Source organism: Cyprinodon tularosa, unplaced genomic scaffold, assembly GCF_016077235.1.
Source record: "Cyprinodon tularosa strain WSP-4 unplaced genomic scaffold, ASM1607723v1 ctg486, whole genome shotgun sequence".
NCBI lineage: Eukaryota > Metazoa > Chordata > Actinopteri > Cyprinodontiformes > Cyprinodontidae > Cyprinodon > Cyprinodon tularosa.
In genome coordinates this window covers 147,620-169,952 of record NW_024039214.1, presented here as the reverse complement: position 1 = coordinate 169,952, position 22,333 = coordinate 147,620, and the positions used below count along the sequence as shown (strand labels likewise).

Genomic DNA, 22,333 nt, shown 5'->3' with positions numbered 1-22,333 from the left:
AACTGCACGCTTTGATTTTTGTGGACAACAACTATGCCTCGCTTAAGATACGTCACGCACTCCGTTGCTCTTATTGGTTGTAGGTCTATCCAATTGAGTGCAGAGGCATTGTTTTCCTGGTTCGTTCAAAACACGCCCCATAATCACAGCTCTATAGAGCAGCATCAGACTCATATTCTGACTAGAATTGAGTCGGACTACGTCAGGCTAGAGCAGTGCTGCAGAGAACGAAAGTTTAGTATTTTCCCCTTCACAGGTTGATGATTTTGATGAATCAGGAAAATAATCAAATATAATTAAAACATCTGAATCATCAATATAAAAAAGACCATGTACACCTGATAATCATGGGCAGATGATCAATGTGTAATAAAAAATGTTTTTCTAGAGCAACTTTTTAACTGGATTAGTTTGCATATACATGAAGAATTGACAAAATATAAGGAAAGGGACAAAACAAAACATTTGAAAAGACAACAAGATAACAGGTTCTAAAAGCCAACTTGCCCAAGCTGTTTAGTCAATGACACAGTTACACCTCAAGGGAATCATTATCTTTTATTGTCACTCTTTGTTTTATTACTGTCTCAGCCCATAGTCTGTCAGTACTTACAGAACTTTTTTTGAAGCTTTGACCACTGGCAGCAGCCTGAGAAGAGCCTCCTCTGAAGCAGAGCACTTCTTCAGATAATCCCGCAACTTTTCTCCTGATTCTTGGAGGTTATTGTTCTCCAGGTCAATCTCTCTTAGACAGCAGGATTTGGAGCTAAGAACTGATAACAGAACTTCACAAGTTCTCTCTGAGAGGCTACAGGACCTAAGTCTGAGAGACACAATGAAACAAGTAAAGAAGAAGAAACAGATGTTATTTGAACATAAAAACATTTTCTCAATCCATGAATAATCAAGATGGTTTGCTTAGATATAAACAGAAACCCTATATTGGCTCGGTATTTAAGTTCCACTCTTCCGACCCCTGTAGGATCCTCATTTTTAGGTTGGGAATATAGCTGTCATATTAATATTGGGACCCCAGAAACCTGAGGTCTGCTGTAAGAAAGGTACATACAGTGGGGCAAAAAAGTATTCAGTCAGCCACCAATAGTGCAAGTTCTCTCACTTAAAAAGATGTGAGAGGCCGGTAATTTTCATCATAGATAAACCTCAACTATAAGAGACAAAATGAGAAAAAAAAATCCAGAAAATCACATTGTCTGATTTTTAAAGAATTTATTTGCAAAATATGGTGGAAAATAAGTATTTGGTAAATAACAAAAGTTCATCTCAATACTTTGTTATATACCCTTTGTTGGCAATGACAGAGATCAAATGTTTTCTGTAATACTTCACAAGGTTTTCACACACTGTTGCTGGTATTTTGGCCCATTCCTCCATGCAGATCTCCTCTAGAGCAGTGATGTTCTGGGGCTGTCGCTGGGCAACACGGACTTTCAACTCCCTCCAAAGATTTTCTATGGGGTTGAGATCTGGAGACTGGCTAGGCCACTCCAGGACCTTGAAATGCTTCTTACAAAGCCACTCCTTCGTTACCCGGGCGGTGTGTTTGGGATCATTGTCATGCTGAAAGACCCAGCCACGTTTCATCTTCGATGCCCTTGCTGATGGAAGGAGGTTTTCACTCAAAATTTGACGATACATGGCCCCATTCATTCTTTCCTTCACACGGATCAGTCGTCCTGGTCCCTTAGCAGAAAAACAGCCCCAAAGCATGATGTTTCCACCCCATGCTTCATTGTAGGTATGGTGTTCTTTGGATGCAACTCAGCATTCTCTCTCCTCCAAACATGACGAGTAGAGTTTTTACCAAAAAGTTCTATTTTGGTTTCATCTGACCATATGATATTCTCCCAGTCATCGTCTGGATCATCCAAATGCTGTCTAGCAAACTTGAGACGGGCCTTGACATGTACTGGCTTAAGCAGGGGGACACGTCTGGCACTGCAGGATTTGAGTCCCTGGCGGCCTAGTGTGTTACTGATGGTAGCCTTTGTTACTTTGGTCCCAGCTCTCTGCAGGTCATTCACTAGGTCCCCCCGTGTGGTTCTGGGATTTTTACTCACCGTTCTTGTGATCATTTTGACCCGACGGGGTGAGATCTTGCGTGGAGCCCCAGATCGAGGAAGATTATCAGTGGTCTTGTATGTTTTCCATTTTCTAATAATTGATCCCACAGTTGATTTCTTCACACCAAGCTGTTTACCTATTGCAGATTCAGACTTCCCAGCCTGGTGCAGGTCTATAATTTTGTTTCAGGTGTCCTTTGACAGTTCTCTAGCTTTGGCCATGGTGGAGTTTAGAGTGTGACTGTTTGAGGTTGTGGACAGGTGTCTTTTATACTGATAACGGGTTCAAACAGGTGCCATTAATGAAGGTAACGAGTGGAGGACAGAGGAGCCTCTTACAGAAGAAGTTACAGGTCTGTGGGAGCCAGAACTCTTGCTTGTTTGTAACTGACCAAATACTTATTTTCCACCATATTTTGCAAATAAATTCTTTAAAAATCAGACAATGTGATTTTCTGGATTTTTTTTTTTCTCATTTTGTCTCTCATAGTTGAGGTATATCATAATGAAAATTACCGGCCTCTCATCTTTTTGAGTGGGAGAACTTGCACTATTGGTGGCTGACTAAATACTTTTTTGCCCCACTGTATGTACTAAAAGCCTCTGAAGCAATTCATCTTAATTTGGTATTTACTAAAAAAAATCTTACCTGAAAAAGAGATACTTTGCACAAATATTTATATACAGGGAGAAAAAGCAATAAGGCCCCAGAATTCATAAAAATAAGTTCTGTTGAGTCCAGCTTTCACCTGACGCTGCATTAGTAGAGTTTAGTGATATCCTGGAGTCTTATGTTTTAGTGTAACTATTTAAAGTTGCAATAAAAAAAATTTCCAATCCTCACTAAGCTCATTGCATCTTTATTCACAATAAATATAGTTATAAATCAAGGCTTAAAATCTGTCCTGGACTGATGTTCAGACCTGAGAGTTTCCAGTTTGCAGTTTGGACTCTTCAGTCCATAAGACAGCAGCTCCACTCCAGAATCCTGCAGCTTGTTGTTACTCAGATCCATCTCTCTCACATTAGAGGACTGGGAGCTGAGAACTGAGGCCAGAACCTTACAGCTTTTCTCTGAGAGGTTACAGTCATTCAGTCTAAAGAGACAGAGAGAGCAATGAAGAACTATGATTGAATAAAACAAAAAAAAAATTTATATTAAACAGAACAGACCTAAAAAAAAATGATAAAATAAAACCTAAAAAAAAAAGCAAGATATGTCAAAACTCTGAAACTGATCAAAATGCAATGGAGACAAATTTCAATATTCTATGAACTGTTTAAACTTTAAATTATTCTTCAGTCTGGACAGGCTGAGATGCAATGAGAAACACTGTACCACTACAAAACAGAAAAAACTTTAGCAGCCATTTTAAATCTGCTCTGAATATCCATTTGTCTTTTGATGTTGAAAGAAGAGAACCTTGGAGAACATGGGATTCAGTCAGAGTCAAGAAGGTGTTTAAGAAGGTTTATGAAAAGAAAGTATGAACGCAGGCAGAAAGAGTGGTAGGAGACATAGATGAAGGCAGAATGTGCTGGTGACAAGCTGAACTGACTGTAGAGGTGAGATGATGACTGAACAGAAAAAAGGCAGTATTTGAGCAGACCGGAGGCTTCAGTTGAGCTGATGATTTTAAGTTATGATTGATGTTCGTAGCAGACCGAATGAGTCCATGCTACATATATGATCTAAAATAGCGGACCATCATCATCACAGAGACAGACTATGTATTGTCACCCCTCGATTCTTTCTTTTCATAACTAAAAAAATTTACTTCATGAACTGTTCTCTCTTCACAAAGATATGAAAATAAATAAAGTCCTGACTTTCACCTATCTCCATTTTTTAACTGGGGTGAACAGTTGAATACTTTTTTCCCACTACAATGAGCATAAATGTGGGGCAACACCTTCGAGTTATTTTAAATTTTCACATACTCAGAAATTGTGGGCGAGAAGGAGGAGTAGGAACAATCTTTAAGTCTGACTTACTGATTACAACTCTTTTGAATATTTAACCCTTAGTTTCCCCCATCCAAATAGCAAAGCAAGAAAACCTGTTTTTTTTGTAACTTTGTATCGTCCACCAGGTTCTTACTCTGAATTTTTAGATCATTTTTTAGAGTTCCTATCAGATTTGGTTTTTAATACTGACAGGGTCATTATAGTGGTAGATTTTAACATCCATGCTGACATTGAAGGCGATAGCTTAAGAGCAGCCTTTAATGCTATCTTAGACACTATTGGCTTCATTTGAAATGTGAATAGTCCCACACATTCTCATCTTCATGCTTTGAACCTTGTGCTGACATAAGGTATTGAATGTGAAGAAATAACAGTATTTGTTCACCACTCTGTCCTCTCTGACCACTGTTTAATAAACTTCAGGATTACTTTAACAGAGTTCTCCCCCAAAAGAAGGTTTCACTTTAGCAGATCATTATCAGATAGTGCAGTTATAAATTTTAAAGAATCTGTTTCACTTTCCTCTGTGTCGCTGAGCAGTGCTGCAGAGAACGAAAGTTTAGTATTTTCCCCTTCACAGGTTGATGATTTTGATGAATCAGGAAAATAATCAAAAATAATTAAAACATCTGAATCATCAATATAAAAAAGACCATGTACACCTGATAATCATGGGCAGATGATCAATGTGTAATAAAAAATGTTTTTCTAGAGCAACTTTTTAACTGGATTAGTTTGCATATACATGAAGAATTGACAAAATATAAGGAAAGGGACAAAACAAAACATTTGAAAAGACAACAAGATAACAGGTTCTAAAAGCCAACTTGCCCAAGCTGTTTAGTCAATGACACAGTTACACCTCAAGGGAATCATTATCTTTTATTGTCACTCTTTGTTTTATTACTGTCTCAGCCCATAGTCTGTCAGTACTTACAGAACTTTTTTTGAAGCTTTGACCACTGGCAGCAGCCTGAGAAGAGCCTCCTCTGAAGCAGAGCACTTCTTCAGATAATCCCGCAACTTTTCTCCTGATTCTTGGAGGTTATTGTTCTCCAGGTCAATCTCTCTTAGACAGCAGGATTTGGAGCTGATAACTGATAACAGAACTTCACAAGTTCTCTCTGAGAGGCTACAGGACCTAAGTCTGAGAGACACAATGAAACAAGTAAAGACGAAGAAACAGATGTTTTTTTTTAAACATGAAAACTTAGTCTCAATCTATGAATAATCAGGTTGATCAATGTTTGCTCAGATACAAATAGAAACCATATATTACTCAGTATTTTTAATCCCAGTCTTCTGACCCCTGTGGAACCCTTATGTACGTTAGTAAGCTTTCATATTGATACTGGGGTAACATGAACCTGGAGCCTCATCTAAGAAAGGTAAATATTCAATGAAAGCTATTAAAGCAATGAATCATATTTTGACATGTACTAAAATAAATGTTGCCTGAAAGAGTGTTTTCTATATGTGGGGAAAAAAATTATAAAGCAACAGAAATTATAAATAAACAAAAAATGACATGTGTTGATCTATGTCACTGACATTTAGTTGTATTCAAATCAAGGAGCATCATTTTTTTTTCAATGAATTGAATCACAGTTAGCTCTGAGCAAAAAGGAAAAAACATAAAAAAGGTAAAAAAAAAAAATTCAAAAATGAACAGTCAATATACCTGTTTTTCCTCTGTAAACGTGGGCTGATAAGCTAATTCCATGTTTTTTCTTGAAGAGTCTCTTTATTTCAAACCTAAAAACTTTTGATGGATAACTAGAGTGATTCTTCATAAGTAAGGTGTGAAAAAATATAATGTTGACAAGCAATGGAAAATCATACATGTCCCAAATGTGTAAAGGTTGCGTAATAGTGGAAGGAGAGCAACCCTTGACTGTGCTTATTTAATATTAACTGGTCGGATCCTACAGGTAGTCATTTGGATCTCAGTATATTTTTCAGTACCAGCAATGTTTACATTCAGCCTGGCATTGTTTTGCATAAACAATTCAGCTAAATGCACAGTTATGTCATGTATTTTAGTTAAAGAAAAATATGATTGAACAAACATTTAATTCTGGTTCAGTCCACCTTTACCTTCACCTGAAGTTGCATTAGAAGAGTTCAGTGATAACCATGAGCCTTATGTTTTAGTGTAACTTTTTAAAGTTGCAGCACAAAATGTCCCATTGCTCACTAAGCTCATTACATAAACATTCAAATTACATTTCATTGTAAAACAAGGCTTAAAATCTGTCCTGGACTGATGTTCAGACCTGAGAATTTCCAGTTTGCAGTTTGGACTGTTCAGTCCAGAAAACAGCAGCTCCACTCCAGAATCCTGCAGCTTGTTGTTACTCAGATCCATCTCTCTCAGATTAGAGGACTGGGAGCTGAGAACTGAGGCCAGAACCTCATAGCTTCTCTCTGAGAGGTTACAGTCATTCAGTCTGAAGAGACAAATATGATTGAATGAAGGATAGTAATGTATATCACAAAGAAAAGACGAAACAATTTGATAAAATAAAAACTAAGAAGCTGAAGCAAAGCAATGCATGTCTAAACCCAGGAACAGATAAAAATGTGATAGAGACAAAATTTTATCGAATGTGACCAGTTTAAACTTTAAATTACTCTTCGTCTGTACAAACTGAGCTGCAATATCGGACAGTAGAGCAACAATCTATTGTAGTCCCTCCTTTGATCTTGCTAACATTTGGCATTTACTGATGAAAGATTAGAGGCTGATCCTGCAATATTGACAATAATAAAAAAAAAACTATTCATATCAGTCTTAAGGTAGTTGTCATTCTACAAGCTGCCCTGCAACTTGTCTAATAATAAAGTTTGATGTTGCTGAATCAGATAACTGCTGTATTGTTTAGAATGTGTGGGTTCAGCTCCTTAATGGAGGAGATGATGAAAGTAAACATTACTCTGCCTAATGTCTTTGAAGAATACATACAGACTATATCTGTAGTATTTGGATAAAGAAAATTTTAAAATATTACATTTTATAATACTTTATAACAATTTTACTTATATAGTTTTTCTAAAATGAGATGAAAGATGAAGAAATAGAGTTTTAGACTGATGAAAAAACACTTTGCTGAATTAGAAAATGGAGGTTTAGAAATTTAAAAAAAATTTTGATCTGAATTACTGCTGATTCTAAGGAACAAAGACTATTTTTAAACTTATTGAAACAGAAATTAATAAAGTTGATATTCTGGAATCAAAGTACAATGGTAAGATTGGCTGAAAATGATAAACTTGGTTTTGGCGACGTTGGAACAGATTGTAGGCTCCACAAAAAGACAATCTGGAACACCAAAACATCTCTAACATTTCTAATACTGTTTCAAAATTAATACATGTGTACATTAATTTTTTTTTCTTGTATCACATTCTAGATCTGAATGACTGAACAATTCTCATTGAATACTTTTTTCGTACAAAATTGAATTTGCTGAAAGCAAAATCATACAAATATCATTAATGGAAATTAAACATATTAACCAATGGAGGCCTGGATTTGGAGTTTTACACAAAATTAAAGTGGAAAAACACTATAGGCTGATCCAACTTTCATGTAATGTCCTTAAAACAGGTCAAAATACAGCTCAGCATTATGTGTGTTTTCCATGTGCCTTTATGACCTCCCTACAATCTTCTCCAAGAGTTTGGCTGAAGCATGTGCCAACTGCTGGACAATCTGTGGAGCAGGTTAACGCGGGTATTTAATGCACATTGATCAGCTAACAATCACTACTTTGCTCCCTTCCCATTGGCAAAAACATCTGGGTCTGACCCTTCAAGTTAAAGGAATAGTACACCCAAAACATGATTAGCCTTCATTTTCTACTCACCCCCATGCTGAACAACACTCTGGAGTACTTTTTTGATATCTCAAATGCATCTGGAGATCTGGGAGGCTTCTTGCTGTCTGCTGACATTCAAATAATGGAGGTCTATGGCGCCCGAGACAGAAAGGTCCATAAAAGTCCACAAAAAACGTGTCAATATTCCTCCATACTGCTCGTCCAATGTATTCCAAGTGTCCTGAGTGGGTAGCATCCAGAATTTACTCGAAACGAAGTCATTTAGAATGTTTTTAGAGCATAAACAGTAGTGTATAGGATTTCCTGACAGCGCGCGCCGGCGAGTTCATGACGCTACGGAAACCGCGGCAGACCAAACCAGCTGAAAGTGCGCATTCAGCTCGGCAAAGAACTCATGCTCTTCCTCAACACTGAAGTCCTCAGACATTTTTCTTTCGTTGTTTCTTTCTTTGCACAGGTAAACAGCACATTTCTTCTTCTACGCTTGCATTATCGGCAGAGCAGACGCTGAATGCGCACTTTCATCTGGTTTGGTCTGCCGGCTTCCGTAGCGTCATGAACGAGCCGGCGCGCGCTTTTAGGAAATCCTATACACTACTGTTTATGCTCTAAAAAACATTCTAAATGACTTCGTTTAGAGTAAATTCTGGATGCTACCCACTCAGGACACTTGGAATACATGGGACGAGCAGTATGGAGAAATATTTACACGTTTTTTGTGGACTTTTATGGACCTTTCTGCCTCGGGCGCCATAGACCTCCATTATTTGAATGTCAGCAGACAGCAAGAAGCCTCCCAGATCTCCAGATGCATTTGAGATATCAAAAAAGTACTCCAGAGTGTTGTTCAGCATGGGGGTGAGTAGAAAATGAAGGCTAATCATGTTTTGGGTGTACTATTCCTTTAAGTAGCCTAGCCTCTGTTTCCCCATCAATACATGTCCGGTGCACCATCAGGCTGGTTTAGCACTGATGTCAAGAGTGCGACAGATACCAGGAAAGTAAACAACATATGGGGGGGGGGGGGGGCCAGGGCTTAGTAAGTGCTTTATTATGTCGATCACCATTGCTTGGCTCCTCTGGTTCTTCTCCTAAAAGTGTCCTTTTTAGCTTCAGGATGTGCAGGTAGCTCAAAAACCTTGTTTCCCACAGGTCGTATTTATCCTCGGACCAATCGAATAGCAACTGTGGTGCTGGAACTTGAGTGGCTCGGCTAGCCATCTTCACCACAAGCCCACCAAAAACCCTCATCAGTTCAATGACTAGTAGCCTGTTGCTCTGACTCCCATCATGATGAAGTGCTTTGAAAGGCTGGTTGAAGAACACATCGTCTCCAGTCTCCCCCCAGCATTTAACCTGTTGCAGTTTGTTTACCGACTGATCCACTCCACTGAATTTCACCTGAGCCTGGCACACCTGGAGGAGAAGAACACCCACGTGCGGATGCTGTTCCTGGACTTCAGTTCAGCTTTCAACCCCATCATCCCACATCATCTGATGGGCAAACTGGAACAGCTGGGCTTCAATATACCCTTCTGCTATTGGCTGCTAGACTTCCTCACCAACAGACCTCAGTCAGTCCGGGTCTGATAGAACACCTCTTATGTCATCAGTCTAAGTAAAGGCTCCCCTCAGGGCTGCGTCCTGAGCCCCCTGCTGTTCACCCTGATGACACACGACTGCGTCTCCAGGTTCACCACCAATTACATTGGGAAGTTAGCAGACGACACCATGGTGGTGGGCCTCATAGAAAGACGAAAACGACCTGGACTACAGAGAGGAGGTGGAGCAGCTGGTGGTGCAGAGATAACAGCCTGATACTGAACATGGAGAAGACCAAGGAGATCATGGTGGACTTCAGGAAGAACCGGCCTAACCACGCTCCACTGCCCATCAACAGCTCAGCTGTAGAGGTGGTCAACAGCACCAAATTCCTCGGGGTGAACATCACAGACACCCTCACCTGGATGGAAACACCACCTCACTGGTCAAAGGGGCCCAGAAGCGCTTGGACTTCCTGCGGAGGATGAGGAGAGCCCACCTGCCCCCACCCATCCTCCCCACCTTCTCCAGAAGCACCATAGAGAGCGTTCTGAGCAGCTGTCTCACTGTGTGGTATGAAGGCTGCAGCGCCTCAGACTGGAAGAAGGTGAGAACAGCACAGAGGATCATGGGGGCTCCTCTTCCCTCCATTAAAGACATTTCATCCCAGCGCTGCGTGTCCCGAGCCCGTGACATCATCAATGACCCCTCACCCCCCCCACCATGGACTGTTCTCCCTGCTGCCCTCTTGGAAGAGGCTTCACAGCATTCAATGCAGGTCCAGCAGGTTCTGCAACAGCTTTCCCCCCACTGCCATTAGACTGCTGAACTCTAATCAAGTCATAGACTCTGCATCACACTGATAACACCAAACTACTGTATATTTGCACATTATATTTGTCTTGAAATGCTTTGAAGATGCATATCGTTGTGTTGTGCCCAATCTTTTTCCTCCCACACTGTTAACATCTGATCACTGCGGCACGTTATGAAATGGAAATATTCATTTCAATACTAAGCTGCTGTTCATTTACTGTCTGAGAGCTGTACAAAAATAAATACAGCTTTGTATACACTATGTAAATACAAAATGAAAATAAAAGTTGTCTAAGTCTAAATCTCTAAGTCTAAGTCATTCATGTATAAGAAGTTCATTAAACTTCATTCAGTTCTGGTTAAGTCTACATTTCTCTCCACCTGAAGCTTCATTAGCAGAGTTTGTTGATAACTGGTAGTGTTCCACTTTTATATAACTTTTTGAAGTTGCAGTGAAAAAAGTTTCTTCATCACATAAACAGTCAACATTAATATAGTTATAAAAACAAAAAGGCTGATGTTCAGACCTGAGAGTTTCCAGTTTGCAATTTGGACTCTTCAGACCATAGGAGAGCAGCTTCAATCCAGAATCCTGCAGCTTGTTGTTACTCAGTTCCATCTCTTTCAGATTAGAGGACTGGGAGCTGAGAAGTGAGGCCAGAACTTCACAGCTTCTCTCTGAGAGGTTACAGTCATTCAGTCTGAAGAGACAGAGATGAAAATGAAGAACTAAGATGGAATAAAGCAAAACAATGCGTAACAAAGAAAGAAGATGAAGCAGTTTGATAAAATAAAAATTAAAAAAGCTGAAGCAAAGCAGTGCGTGTCAAAACCTTGGAACAGATCACAATGTGATAGAGACATTTTTATCTCATGTGTCCTGTTTAAACTTTAAATTACTCATAGTCTGTACAAACTGAGCTGCAACATGGAACTACTTACCCCTGTAAACTGTGAATACACAGTAGAGCAACAATCTACTGTATTCGCTTCTGTGGTCTTCGTTGATAAAAGATAAGAGGCTGATCTCACAATATTTACAATAATAGATAAACTATCAATATTGTTATTATGTAGCTGTCAATTATCAGGCCGCCCTCCATCTTGTTTAATACTAAATGTCTGGTGTATCTGAATCAGAAAACATTTGCATTTTATAGAAAGTGTGGCTTGTGGGTTCTACAGGTAGTCATTTGGATCCCAGCAGTTTTTTTCTTCAGTATCAGCAATGTTTACATTCATCTTGACATTGGTTTGTGGGAAAATTTCTGTGAAATGCACAGCTATGTAACATATATAAAAAAAATTAAATCAGCAACTAGCATTGAGTTGTGGTTCAGACCACCTTTCCCTTCACCTGATGTAGCTGCAATCAGAGGCAACTCATTTAAATATTTTAATATTTAGTTAAAAACAAGAGTAAATACATACTAGTATTGAAATTAAACGTTCAATTATAAATAAATAACTTTCAGTAAATTTATGTTGTTTATGTACATTGGTAATAGGCACAATAAAATGTAAGGAGGAACCTATGTTTCTTTGTTCCACATTTCACATTGTTGCCCATGGGAGTGATTGATTGACACAATTTTTGCATCACTGGGACTGTTTTCCAAGAAGTTTCACCAGAAAGCTTTAAGATTATTTTTGTGAGAAAAGCTGTATAAATTATCTTTATTCCTCGGAAGTTGAAGCGGCCAATGAGGTACAAATTTGTTTTACTTGTATTTACTTGTGTAAACCTTTATATTTGTTTTGAGCTAATTTGGGTTTCTGTTTCCCTTCCTAGTTCTGACAGCATTTTTTACCAATTTATAAGACTTGTCCACAATAAATGGCTGTTAAAACCATAAGAACGACATTGAGCCTTGATTATCTCGAGAGGAGTAACACCTGAAGCTGCATTAGAAGAGTATGTGTTAGGTTTATTCAATGATGATTATTAAAGTAATGTGTGTTCATATGAAACATTGTAGAAATGAGATGCTCCACTCCTGTCTGATGATTCAGTCAGGAGACCATCTGTCAGAGTCTTGGTCTGTTTGTTCCTGTTTTTCTTGGTTTTCCATTTGTTGTCCTCTGCTGCCCTCTTGTGTCCTCCTTTGCTCTGTTTTTCTGTTCTGCCTTCACCTGTTTTCAATTCCCTCGTTAGCTCTCTCTTTGTCTCTGTCCCCTTTAAAAGCCCTCCCTCTTCAGTTCCTGTTTGCTGGATCCTCGTCTAACTTCTGTCTGTGTAACTCGTCTCTCCCTGGCTCTTAGTTTGGGTTTACCCCTGATGTCTCCTTGGTTCAGGTGCGTTGTTGTTTTCTGTTGGACTTGATTCCTGCCCCTGGATCTGTGAACTTTAAATAAACCGACTTTAATTCCCCCTTTGCCAACTGGTCTCTGCATTTGGGTCCTCCAAACAAACACCGTCTCATGACACCATCCTGCCTTATCATTCTATTGGAGCATCCTGTCTTTATGAACTGATCAATTGTTCTGTCAGAACAATACTCTGTTTGTAACCATGTGTCATGTTCTGTTAATAAAACGCTCTGCGGAGGAGGTCCGGTTGGAGACAGTGTGTTTGAATCTGGGGTTTCAAATGTCTCTCCTTCTGTAGAAGTTGTATGAAAATCCATTACTGTGTATTTCAGTTCTTCTTCTTTTACAAAACCTACATTTTTAAACCCAACATTTTTGGTGCCGAAAGCCAGGAGTCGAGATCCAATTGTCCAGGACCGTGTGGGACCAAGGCCAAGAATCTGTCGACAGCCGTCCTCCCTTCGCTGGACGGGGCCAGTTAGGTTCAGCCCTGCCCTGGGCATCTTGGTGACTACTCCAGAGGAACTGATCTACATGACAAAGTGTATGCCTAAAGCTCTTAATCAAAAGTTGGTCTGGGACCATTTAAGTTACAGCTGTAACCGCAAGAATATTTGACGAGACCAAGTCTTGTTGACTGATAAGGCATCTGGGTATTCTGTGCATTAGAGTTTGGGACTCTGTGTTGTTCTCGAGATAGTAAGGTTTGCAGCTGCCACAGCAGAGATATTTGACGAAACCAAGTTTCATTGACAGATCTGGGACTGGGTATCCGGTGCGTGCGAGGGCCTGGAGTTTGGGACTCCAAAGTGTACACATAGCAATAGGAGCTTTGCGTCTATATTGGTTAAAAAAAATTAAATAGGCCTTAAAACAGGAGTAAATGTGTGAGAGTGTGTGAGGAAACAATCGAACCGTTAGGTTCTGTTGTTTAATACCAAAAACAGCAGGGGTTTAATACAGTACAGCTCTTGTGGGTGCAGAGGCAAGAATTTCTCACCTGAAAAGGTAGAAGCAGAAATTACCACAACAGTTTTTGGGTACTGTCCTGCTGAATAAACATCCAGTGCGTAGAATACCCTAATTGTTTGTACTGGACTAAATTCTTTAAAATGGGTAAAGGTTAAAATAAATTTAGAGATAATTTAAAATTTACGATTAGAAGTTTATAGAAGCACAGGATCAAACAAAAAATAAATACTTGAATATACGGTTTTAAAAAAATATGGGTTTGAGGGACGCCTCTATTCCAAAATAATAAAATAATAAGAACTAAATGATAAAATAACTAAAGAGAGCCAGGGAGATAAAATAATTAAAAAGGATGGGTTCAGGAAAGAGTATAGAGAAGATCATAAGGGGTATGGAAAGTTTGTGTCAGATTGATCCAAGTAATTTAAAATACTTGTAGAAGTGGAAGTAAAAGTATGAAATAGATGGTGTGTGGAAGTAGATCAACGGAGAAATGTTGTATGCCGGATAGAAACAAGCACTAGTGCAATAATAGATTAATACAAATATTTATAAATAAATACATAGATAAATAAATAAATATATATAAATAAATAAATACATGAGCTCCAAATGGTGAGGTATTGGTATAATACATGCGCAAAATCGATATGTTATTATTAAAAATTGATTAATAGATCTAATGTTGTGTTTGTCCATCTTTTAATGTTATGTGTTTCTGTCTTTAAAGTTATGTTTGTGGGTTTTTTAAGTTGTTTGTGAATCCAAAAAATAATGAAACACAGTTTAGAGGGAGACAGCTTGAATCTGCGGCAGCGGGGGGGGTGGATGTCGGTGGATCGATGACTGCAGCATTGATCCAACTGACAGCCTTCCTAATGCGGCTGGAGGGTCTCCAAAATTATTAGGTTCGGAACCAAAAAATAAAAAATAAATAACCCGTCAGAAAATTATTTTAGTCATGCAAGCTACATACAGGGAATTTAAAAAATTTAGAGGGGTTAAATAAGTGGATTGTGCAAGCTAAAACATAGAAAAAGCTATGAAGTGTAGTTTGGAACATAATTGGGCTCAAGTGAGGGGCTGGTGGTTACAGGGGGAAAACAATTGGTCACTGATGAAGAGGGATTCACGGTGGAAGCTGATTTTGTGTTATGCCCAGACTGTCCAGTTAATTTATTAGGCAGAGATTTGTTAAGGAGATTGCAATTAGTGCTAGAGCCTACAGACAAAGGGATGGGAGTGAAAAGGAATCAAGGATGCAGGGGCAGTACTAGGAGCTGAGGGGGCTTTCAGCCCAGACCAGTAAAAGCAGACTAGGAAGGAAGAGTCCACAGGGCAGTTCTTCATCTGAGGTGTGACTAAGTACTAGAGCAAATAAGAATAGCCATTAAAATAGTAGATGTGTATGGAGCATGGGGGATATTAAATGCATTAAAAGCAAAAACATGAATAGTTCTAGCGAAAATTTTTGGACAGGCAGTTAGACTTATATGCGATTCAGGAGCCTGTAATACTTGTGTTAAAGATAATGTAAATGCTAAAACCATCTAAAAGGCTAATTTTGTAAAATCAGCAAATGGTCAAACATCCTAGGAATGTATGTCAAGGACAATAGAAATAGAAGACCTTCAAACAGGAAAAAGGTTGCAAGGTTGCATGTTTTTGTAGTAATATCACCAACTCATCCCATTAATCTGTTAAAGTGAGACTTGATGGAAAATTAGGCATTGCAATTTTCCCCACGCTAGTGGGGAATGAAGGCTGTATGAATAATACATGTAATAGTGTTGCAACTAAATCCTTCTGTGTTTTATGCAACCTGTTTAGCATTTCTGCTCCATGTCTATTTTTTTCAACTATGGAAACAGCCTTATAAAATTCTGTTCGATGTAAAACCCCATGTTTAAAATTTAGCATGTGTTAAAATAACCCAGCATTCTTTGCTATCACAATCTGATGAAAATGATTTCAAAGATATCCCAAATGCTTTGTGGTCTACAGGAAGAATTGATGTAGGACTGTTGACAACTGTAGATCCAGTTAAAATAGTTCCTAAATCAGGCCAAGGATAAAACAATATCTGCTAAAATGTGAAGCAAAGGAAAATGTAAAACCAGTTATATAAATTTTAGCGGGTGCAGAAATAAGTCTGTTGTTTGGGCCATGTTATTTCAGAAGAAGGTAAAAAGCTACAAGAATGTCTTTTTATGTCTGCAATTACTGCAGGGCTTAGATTCCACATTATGAAAAAAAAAAACTTAGTGTGTTATAAGAAAAACTTAGTTTTTTTTATAACACACTAGTAGCTATGTCAGAGAAGCAGAACTGCAATTCACAAAGCTAAAAGTAGAACTTTTCTCAGCAACTGTCTTAGCTTTGCAAAATTATCAAAAACCGTGCATCCATATAGTTGACGGTTAAGCAAGTTATATGACCTGTGTGTTGTTACAGTCTCATGGTGATATGCTCATACCTGTAATGTCCTACTCTTAAGGGTTAAAGAGAACCTGTGGAAACAATAGCTCCCCCATATTCTTATTTTTTTATCTTTATTATGTTGTCTAGTTGGATGTGTGTATACATATATATATATATATATATATATATATATATATATATATATATATATATATATATATATATATATATATATATATATAAAACTGTAACTGAAGCGTGTAACAAAAGTAATTTCCCTCTGGGATAATTAAAGTATTTCTGATTCTGATTGAAAGCAGCAGCTGTTTTGAGCCATGAGTTTATTATGTCTCAACAGGAGGGATAATCAGTATAGTACAACAAGTATTTAATCCAACAACAGGATTAAATAACTACTTTAAAAATTTTTGCAGAGCATGTCTCACATGTTGAGAAGAACATGTAATCTGCCCAGAGCTCCTTTTGTTTCCCCACAGGAAGGCCTGAAGCCTGGAGACCAAGTGCTGATTAAAATCATCTAGGGGAAAATTGGGCATCTCCAAGGTGTGAAGGACCCTACACTGTGCAACTAGCAACTCCAACCGCTGTGAAGATCCAGGAGAGAGACACTTGGATCCACCAGAGTCATTGTAAGCTGATTAAAGATTTTCCTCAGCAAGAAGCCCAATTACCTTCACAGGGACCCCACGACTAAGGTAGGGATCTGTGGTGAAGCCCAGCTACAAAGCGGTTAAGCAATTTTAGAGCTTTTTGTTCAACGCTGGTGAAGAAACCAAACCTAACCCAATCCCTTAGGGTCCTGATTAGTGGGTGCTTCCTTGGAGGGACTGGTGAAGATGGGAAAACTAAAGTGGCTCTGCTGCCTGATGGTGACCATTGGACTGGTGCTCTTAGGGACTCAAACTGACCACCAGAAAAAAAGGAAAAAACAGAATGTTGATGGATCCACAGCAAGTCATCCCTATGGTGCCAATATGTGGTGGCAGCATTCCAAGCTCGTTGCTGAAGGTTTGAATAAAACAGACTGTTATGTTTGTACTCATGCAGACTGCTCTGGATGAGTTGAACATTTAAAGAGGTAGGTTGACCATCACACCTCCGGTGCAAGTCCAGCACCATGGACAAGTTGGTTCACCATGGGTTCATGGTGGCAGGTGCTGATGAAAATAGCTTAACCATTTGTAGGAGTGTTTTTCATATTTTTCCTTTTTATTTGTTGTTTAATACAGTGTCTCCAGTCAATGATTCAGAGAATGATAGGATCCACTCTAATCTAGTATTCAGCTGTAACTTATGTCCAACTCCGCTAAGATGCTGGTGCCGATACTGATGATATGGTGGCAACTGTGTAATCTGCTACAGGGATAATGATTGCTTCCTAGGGAAGGGTCGGGTAGGAATTTCCCTCTATTGGAGAGGTTTTGCCTACTCCAGGGACAGATTTTTGAAGCTTGTTACATTCTTGATAAATCTTACATTTTTGCTTACTGTAAGTTTTACATTTTAATCCTTTTCATATTTTTGGTTTTTTGCATATTGATATTTGATTACTGAATTCCCTATCTGTAATGCATTTATGATGTGCGTAGTAAAAATCTTTTTAGAAGTGCTACATGCTAATATTTATATGCACAACAGGAGGGAAATGTTAGGTTTATTCAATGATGATTATTAAAGTAATGTGTGTTCATATGAAACATTGTAGAAATGAGATGCTCCACTCCTGTCTCATGATTCAGTCAGAAGACCATCCTGCCTTGTCATTCTAGTGGAGCATCCTGTCTTTATGAACTGATCAATTGTTCTGTCAGAACAATACTCTGTTTGTAACCATGTGTCATGTTCTGTTAATAAAACGCTCTGCGGACAAGGTCCGGTGGGAGACAGCATATTTGAGTCTGGGGTTCAACTGTCTCTCCTTCTGCAGAAGTTGTATGAAAATCCATTACTGTGTATTTCAGTTCTTCTTCTTTTACAAAACCTTCATTTTTGAACCCAACAGTATGGTGTTTTAATAATAGCTTGTATAAGGCTTTTAACTAGGAATATTTAAGACAACGTGCACATTGGTGTATCACATCTTTCGGCTTTGTGCTGTGGGGGTGGAACATTTGAAATTTAGACTCTATGAAATGCTATTTCTTCCATTTTGAGGTGGAATACAGCTAAAGTTTTGTCTTTGTAACAACACCATTTTTGTCCTGATTATGGGAAGCATGTGTGCTTGACTAGAGGTAGAAATTTTATATGGAAGACATGGTATTATTTTAGGTATAATATTATTTTTCATAGGTTCATTCAAACAATCAGAAAGTGTAATGCTACGTTTGCACTGCACAGGATTAAAAAAAAACATCTGCTACTTCATTTTTGCTGCTTGTACTGTATACAGGTCAGATGGGTACAGATGCATCTAAGGCTTCTGCTGCACCTGTGTTCAATGGCTGAGAGTGGCTTTGCTATATTTCCTCTGATAAGTGAGTAAAAAGTAGTTTTAATATAATTTCATGCGAGAAAGTCCACCTCAAAACATTGTCTGTGCAGCCAGTTCATCAGGATTACGATCCTGTCCTAAAACATTATTTCACTGTTAGAGTTGCACAAACCTCCATACAACGGCAGTGCGCTGTTACTTGGAATCCACAGCAGCAGCTGCCTCAGGCCTGGTTGTCTCTTAGGGGTTTTTCACCTAATATTTGTGGCGGCCAGAAGTAGATTTGATCATTTTTCAGGTATGTGGTACAAACTTACAAACTGTATGCACCAGAATAATAAAAGCGAACATATTTTGGCAGCAGGTTTCAAAATTTTTTGTTATTTTAGGCAGTTTTTCGAGTGGAGTGATCATAGCGCTCGACAGCAACGCTGTCCGTCTTCCTCTCAGCTTTACTAATTGGTTGATGTGGCGTGTCAAGCAGCAAAAGTAAAACAAAAAAAAAAGTAAAACTCCAGAATCTGCTACTTGTGAAATTATAACATTTGAAGTTTCCAGCGGAACATTAGGGTCCAACAAACCCGTAAATACCCAAAAACGGACTGTACGATTTGTCACTTTTTTTAGTAAAGGGTGTACAATGTACGCCTCTACGCATTTTTTTTTTTAGCTAAAAGTGTGCCTGGGAGTCTTATGTTTTGGTGTAACTTTTTAAAGATGCAATAAAACATGTTCCAATACCCACTAGGTTCATCGAATAAACATTCAACTGAAATTTAGTTACAAAACATGAATTAAAATGCGTCCTGGACGGATGTTCAGACCTGAGAGATTCCAGTTTGCAGTTTGGACTGTTCAGTCCAGAAAACAGCAGCTCCACTCCAGAATCCTGCAGCTTGTTGTTACTCAGATCCATCTCTCTCAGATTAGAGGGCTGGGAGCTGAGAACTGAGGCCAGAGCTTCACAGCTTCTCTCTGAGAGGTTACAGTCATTCAGTCTGAAGAGACAGAGAAATTATAGAGAAAAATTCTCTCAGAAACCAAAACAATCATATTAAACAGACCAGGCTGTTATTGAAAAAAAAGAAAAAGAAAAAAAACTAGGAATCCCATAAGCAAAGCAATGCCTCTCCTAACCCTGAAAGAGATCAAATTTCAGACAAATTTCTATCTTCATCCTGTTTAAACTTAAACCTGCACTGATAGAGCTGCATTATTGAACCCTTTACTGCTGCAAATAATAATAATAAAAAAAAACATTTTAGCAGCCATGTTTTTTTTATCTACTCTGAACATCTGTTTGTCTTTGGAGGTTGTAATGGTGCAATCCCAAACCTGCCTGGAAACACTACAAAGCATTAACCTTTCAATTGCAAGTTCCCGCAAAGGGTCCACCACATTAAGGCCATCTCAAACCATGATGTTGAAAGGGCGAACGTTTTGTTCAGCTCTTAAATAGCAAGTATACATCAGTGTAGCGTCACTGGAATTTGGCTGCAGGTGTAACAGGAAACCAACGGAACAGGAAACACTAAATTTATTCCAATGTAGGTTATGCTGGTTTGCTGCATATTTATCACACTGACAGAAAATAACGGTTAGGAAAAAGGAAAAGATGGGAAAAAAATCGACTCTATTGAAACATTTTTATTTGAAGGCACACAGGGTTTTTTTTTTTTTTTAAGAAATCGATATCAAACATTTGACATCAAACATTTGCTGCTTTCCAGATTGCAAAATACTTTTACCTACTGATATGAAAAAAGTTAGCTCGACGTAAACCTGCACCACAGCGCTGTAGCCATGCACATGGAGTGTCACTGTGTTGACTTAGCAATGACTGCTTTACTTTTCCAACAGAGTGAAGGGGGCATCACTTCCACAGCTGCGAGTGTAACTTCACTGGGGCTGAATCCAAAACCACCCCTAAGCACTTACCCCAACGGAAAAGGAAAGCAGTTGTTTCTAAGGCAACGCCGTGACGTCCATTTGCATGCCTGTAGCTCTGTCGCACAGGTTGACACAAAATATAACAAATATAACTTTCTTAAAACAAATATGTATGGTCCATTAATTTTTTTCAAAGAGGACCTTCCATTTTGGAATTAATAACTTTTTTTTTTTCTTATACCCAACTCGCTGGTGGAGATTCTCAGTCATCTAGGTCATATTCATAAAAAAAAAAAAATTAAAAGTTAAAAAATTAACCACTGGACTTTTTTTTCCAAGTTTGAAGATGTTTCACTTCCATCCAGGAAGCTTTTTCAATTCAAAATGTCTGGATAATCGTTGAGTTCCAAGCTTTACAGAGTAGCCCAACAAAGACTTATTATGGTTTAGAAAACATGCAAACTGATCCGAAAGAACAGGTCCACCCTTCAGGAATTGTTGAGGTCATTGTTGGCCTAGCATAAATGTCGATGTCCAGGACAAGTGGGTTAAAATCCTGTCCAGCAATAAAGCAGACTGCTGTCAAAGCCAGAGATGGATGTAACCAGTGAAGGACTGAATTATGCCATTTCTCTAAAACATATGCCCATTGTGCAGCTGATCACTGCATCAGGAATATGCAGTGACCAGTGATGATATGTTGAATATGTCGCTGTGGAGCATATCATGTGAGTAAGTGGGTAAAGGGGAGAGAGGTCTTCTGGGGTAAACTTAAAATAATACATCACACTCTAGGGCAGGTGCCCTAGTACCATCTAGTCTGAACTCCCTTACGTAACAGATATTTTTACATCATTATCAACCTTTATTGAAGACACGTTAAGTTCATCACACAGTTACACTTCATGGTAATTTTCAGCATCTGTAGTCACTCTTTCTTTTCCTAGTGTCTTAACATATACTCCATCAGTACTTACAAAACTGTTTTTGAAGCTTTGACCACTGGCAGCAGCACGAGAAGAGCCTCTTCTGAAGCAGAGTATTTCTTCAGGTAATCCCGCAACTTCTCCCCAGAATCGTGGAGGTTATTGTTCTCCAGGTCAATCTCTCTCAGACAGCAGGACTTGGAGCTAAGAGCTGATAACAGAACTTTACAAGTTCTCTCTGAGAGGCTACAGGACCTAAGTCTGAGAAACAAGTCAAAGAAGAACAAACAGCTGTTATTTGGACATTAAAGCGTAAAACTGTTTCAATCTAGTAACCATCAGGAAGAGCAAGGTTTGAGCCGATAAAAATATAAACCCTATTTTGGGTAGTTGTTTATGTACCACTGTTCTGACCACTATAGGACGCTTATGTTTGGGTTGTGCATTGACATGGGGCTCCTTAGAACCTGGGGCCTCATGTAAGAAAGGGGCATATGCACTAAAATTTTTAAAGCTTTTAAATATATAAAGTATACTTGCTAGTCTGTTTACAAGCTAAACAGTTGCCTCGCCAACAGCAATTTTGCATATCCAAACTAAAACTGTTTTTTATACACATTCCTTTCTGTGTCAACAATGCATAGTGGTTCTTGGTAATTGTTCATTATTGGACTGAGTAAAACTGCATTGATTTGAATGTTGCCAAAGACCACTTTTACTCATCTGTTCAGTAGAGATCATCTATATTGCTAATCTGATGGATAATCCCTCAGTGCATCACAACAGGACTCATTGGATCCCTTTATTTTTTCTGATTCTTTCACATATTCTTTGTTTATTTTAGTAGCTTGTTGTGTTTTCATAGTTTATTAAATACAATAATACTGTTACAGGGATTATTAGGTCTAATAAAATTTAACATTAATCTAAGAGTGGTTATCTACGGTTATTTATAAAGCAGTGAAGATTGTCTCTGTGTCTAGAGCTAAATCAACTTTAATTTAATTCACAACTTGAATAGACAGAGAAATATTTGTCTTGTGTTTAATGAATAACAACTGTTCAATTTAAAGGAATAGTACACCCAAAACATGATTAGCCTTCATT

The 22,333-nt window shown here is 38.5% G+C and overlaps 1 protein-coding gene across 1 annotated transcript in view; it reads right to left on the bottom strand.

The window, feature by feature from the left end:
- LOC119794651 overlaps positions 1-22,333 on the bottom strand; it is a 181,985-nt gene that overhangs the window by 22,208 nt on the left and 137,444 nt on the right. Inside the window, exons 9-15 of the mRNA XM_038302287.1 lie at positions 21,278-21,487; positions 19,235-19,408; positions 10,780-10,953; positions 6,329-6,502; positions 4,990-5,199; positions 3,008-3,181; positions 614-823 (exon numbers count right to left, since the gene is read on the bottom strand). Of these exons, the coding sequence (XP_038158215.1) occupies positions 614-823; positions 3,008-3,181; positions 4,990-5,199; positions 6,329-6,502; positions 10,780-10,953; positions 19,235-19,408; positions 21,278-21,487 (1,326 nt within the window). The remainder of the gene's footprint in view (positions 1-613; positions 824-3,007; positions 3,182-4,989; positions 5,200-6,328; positions 6,503-10,779; positions 10,954-19,234; positions 19,409-21,277; positions 21,488-22,333) is intronic.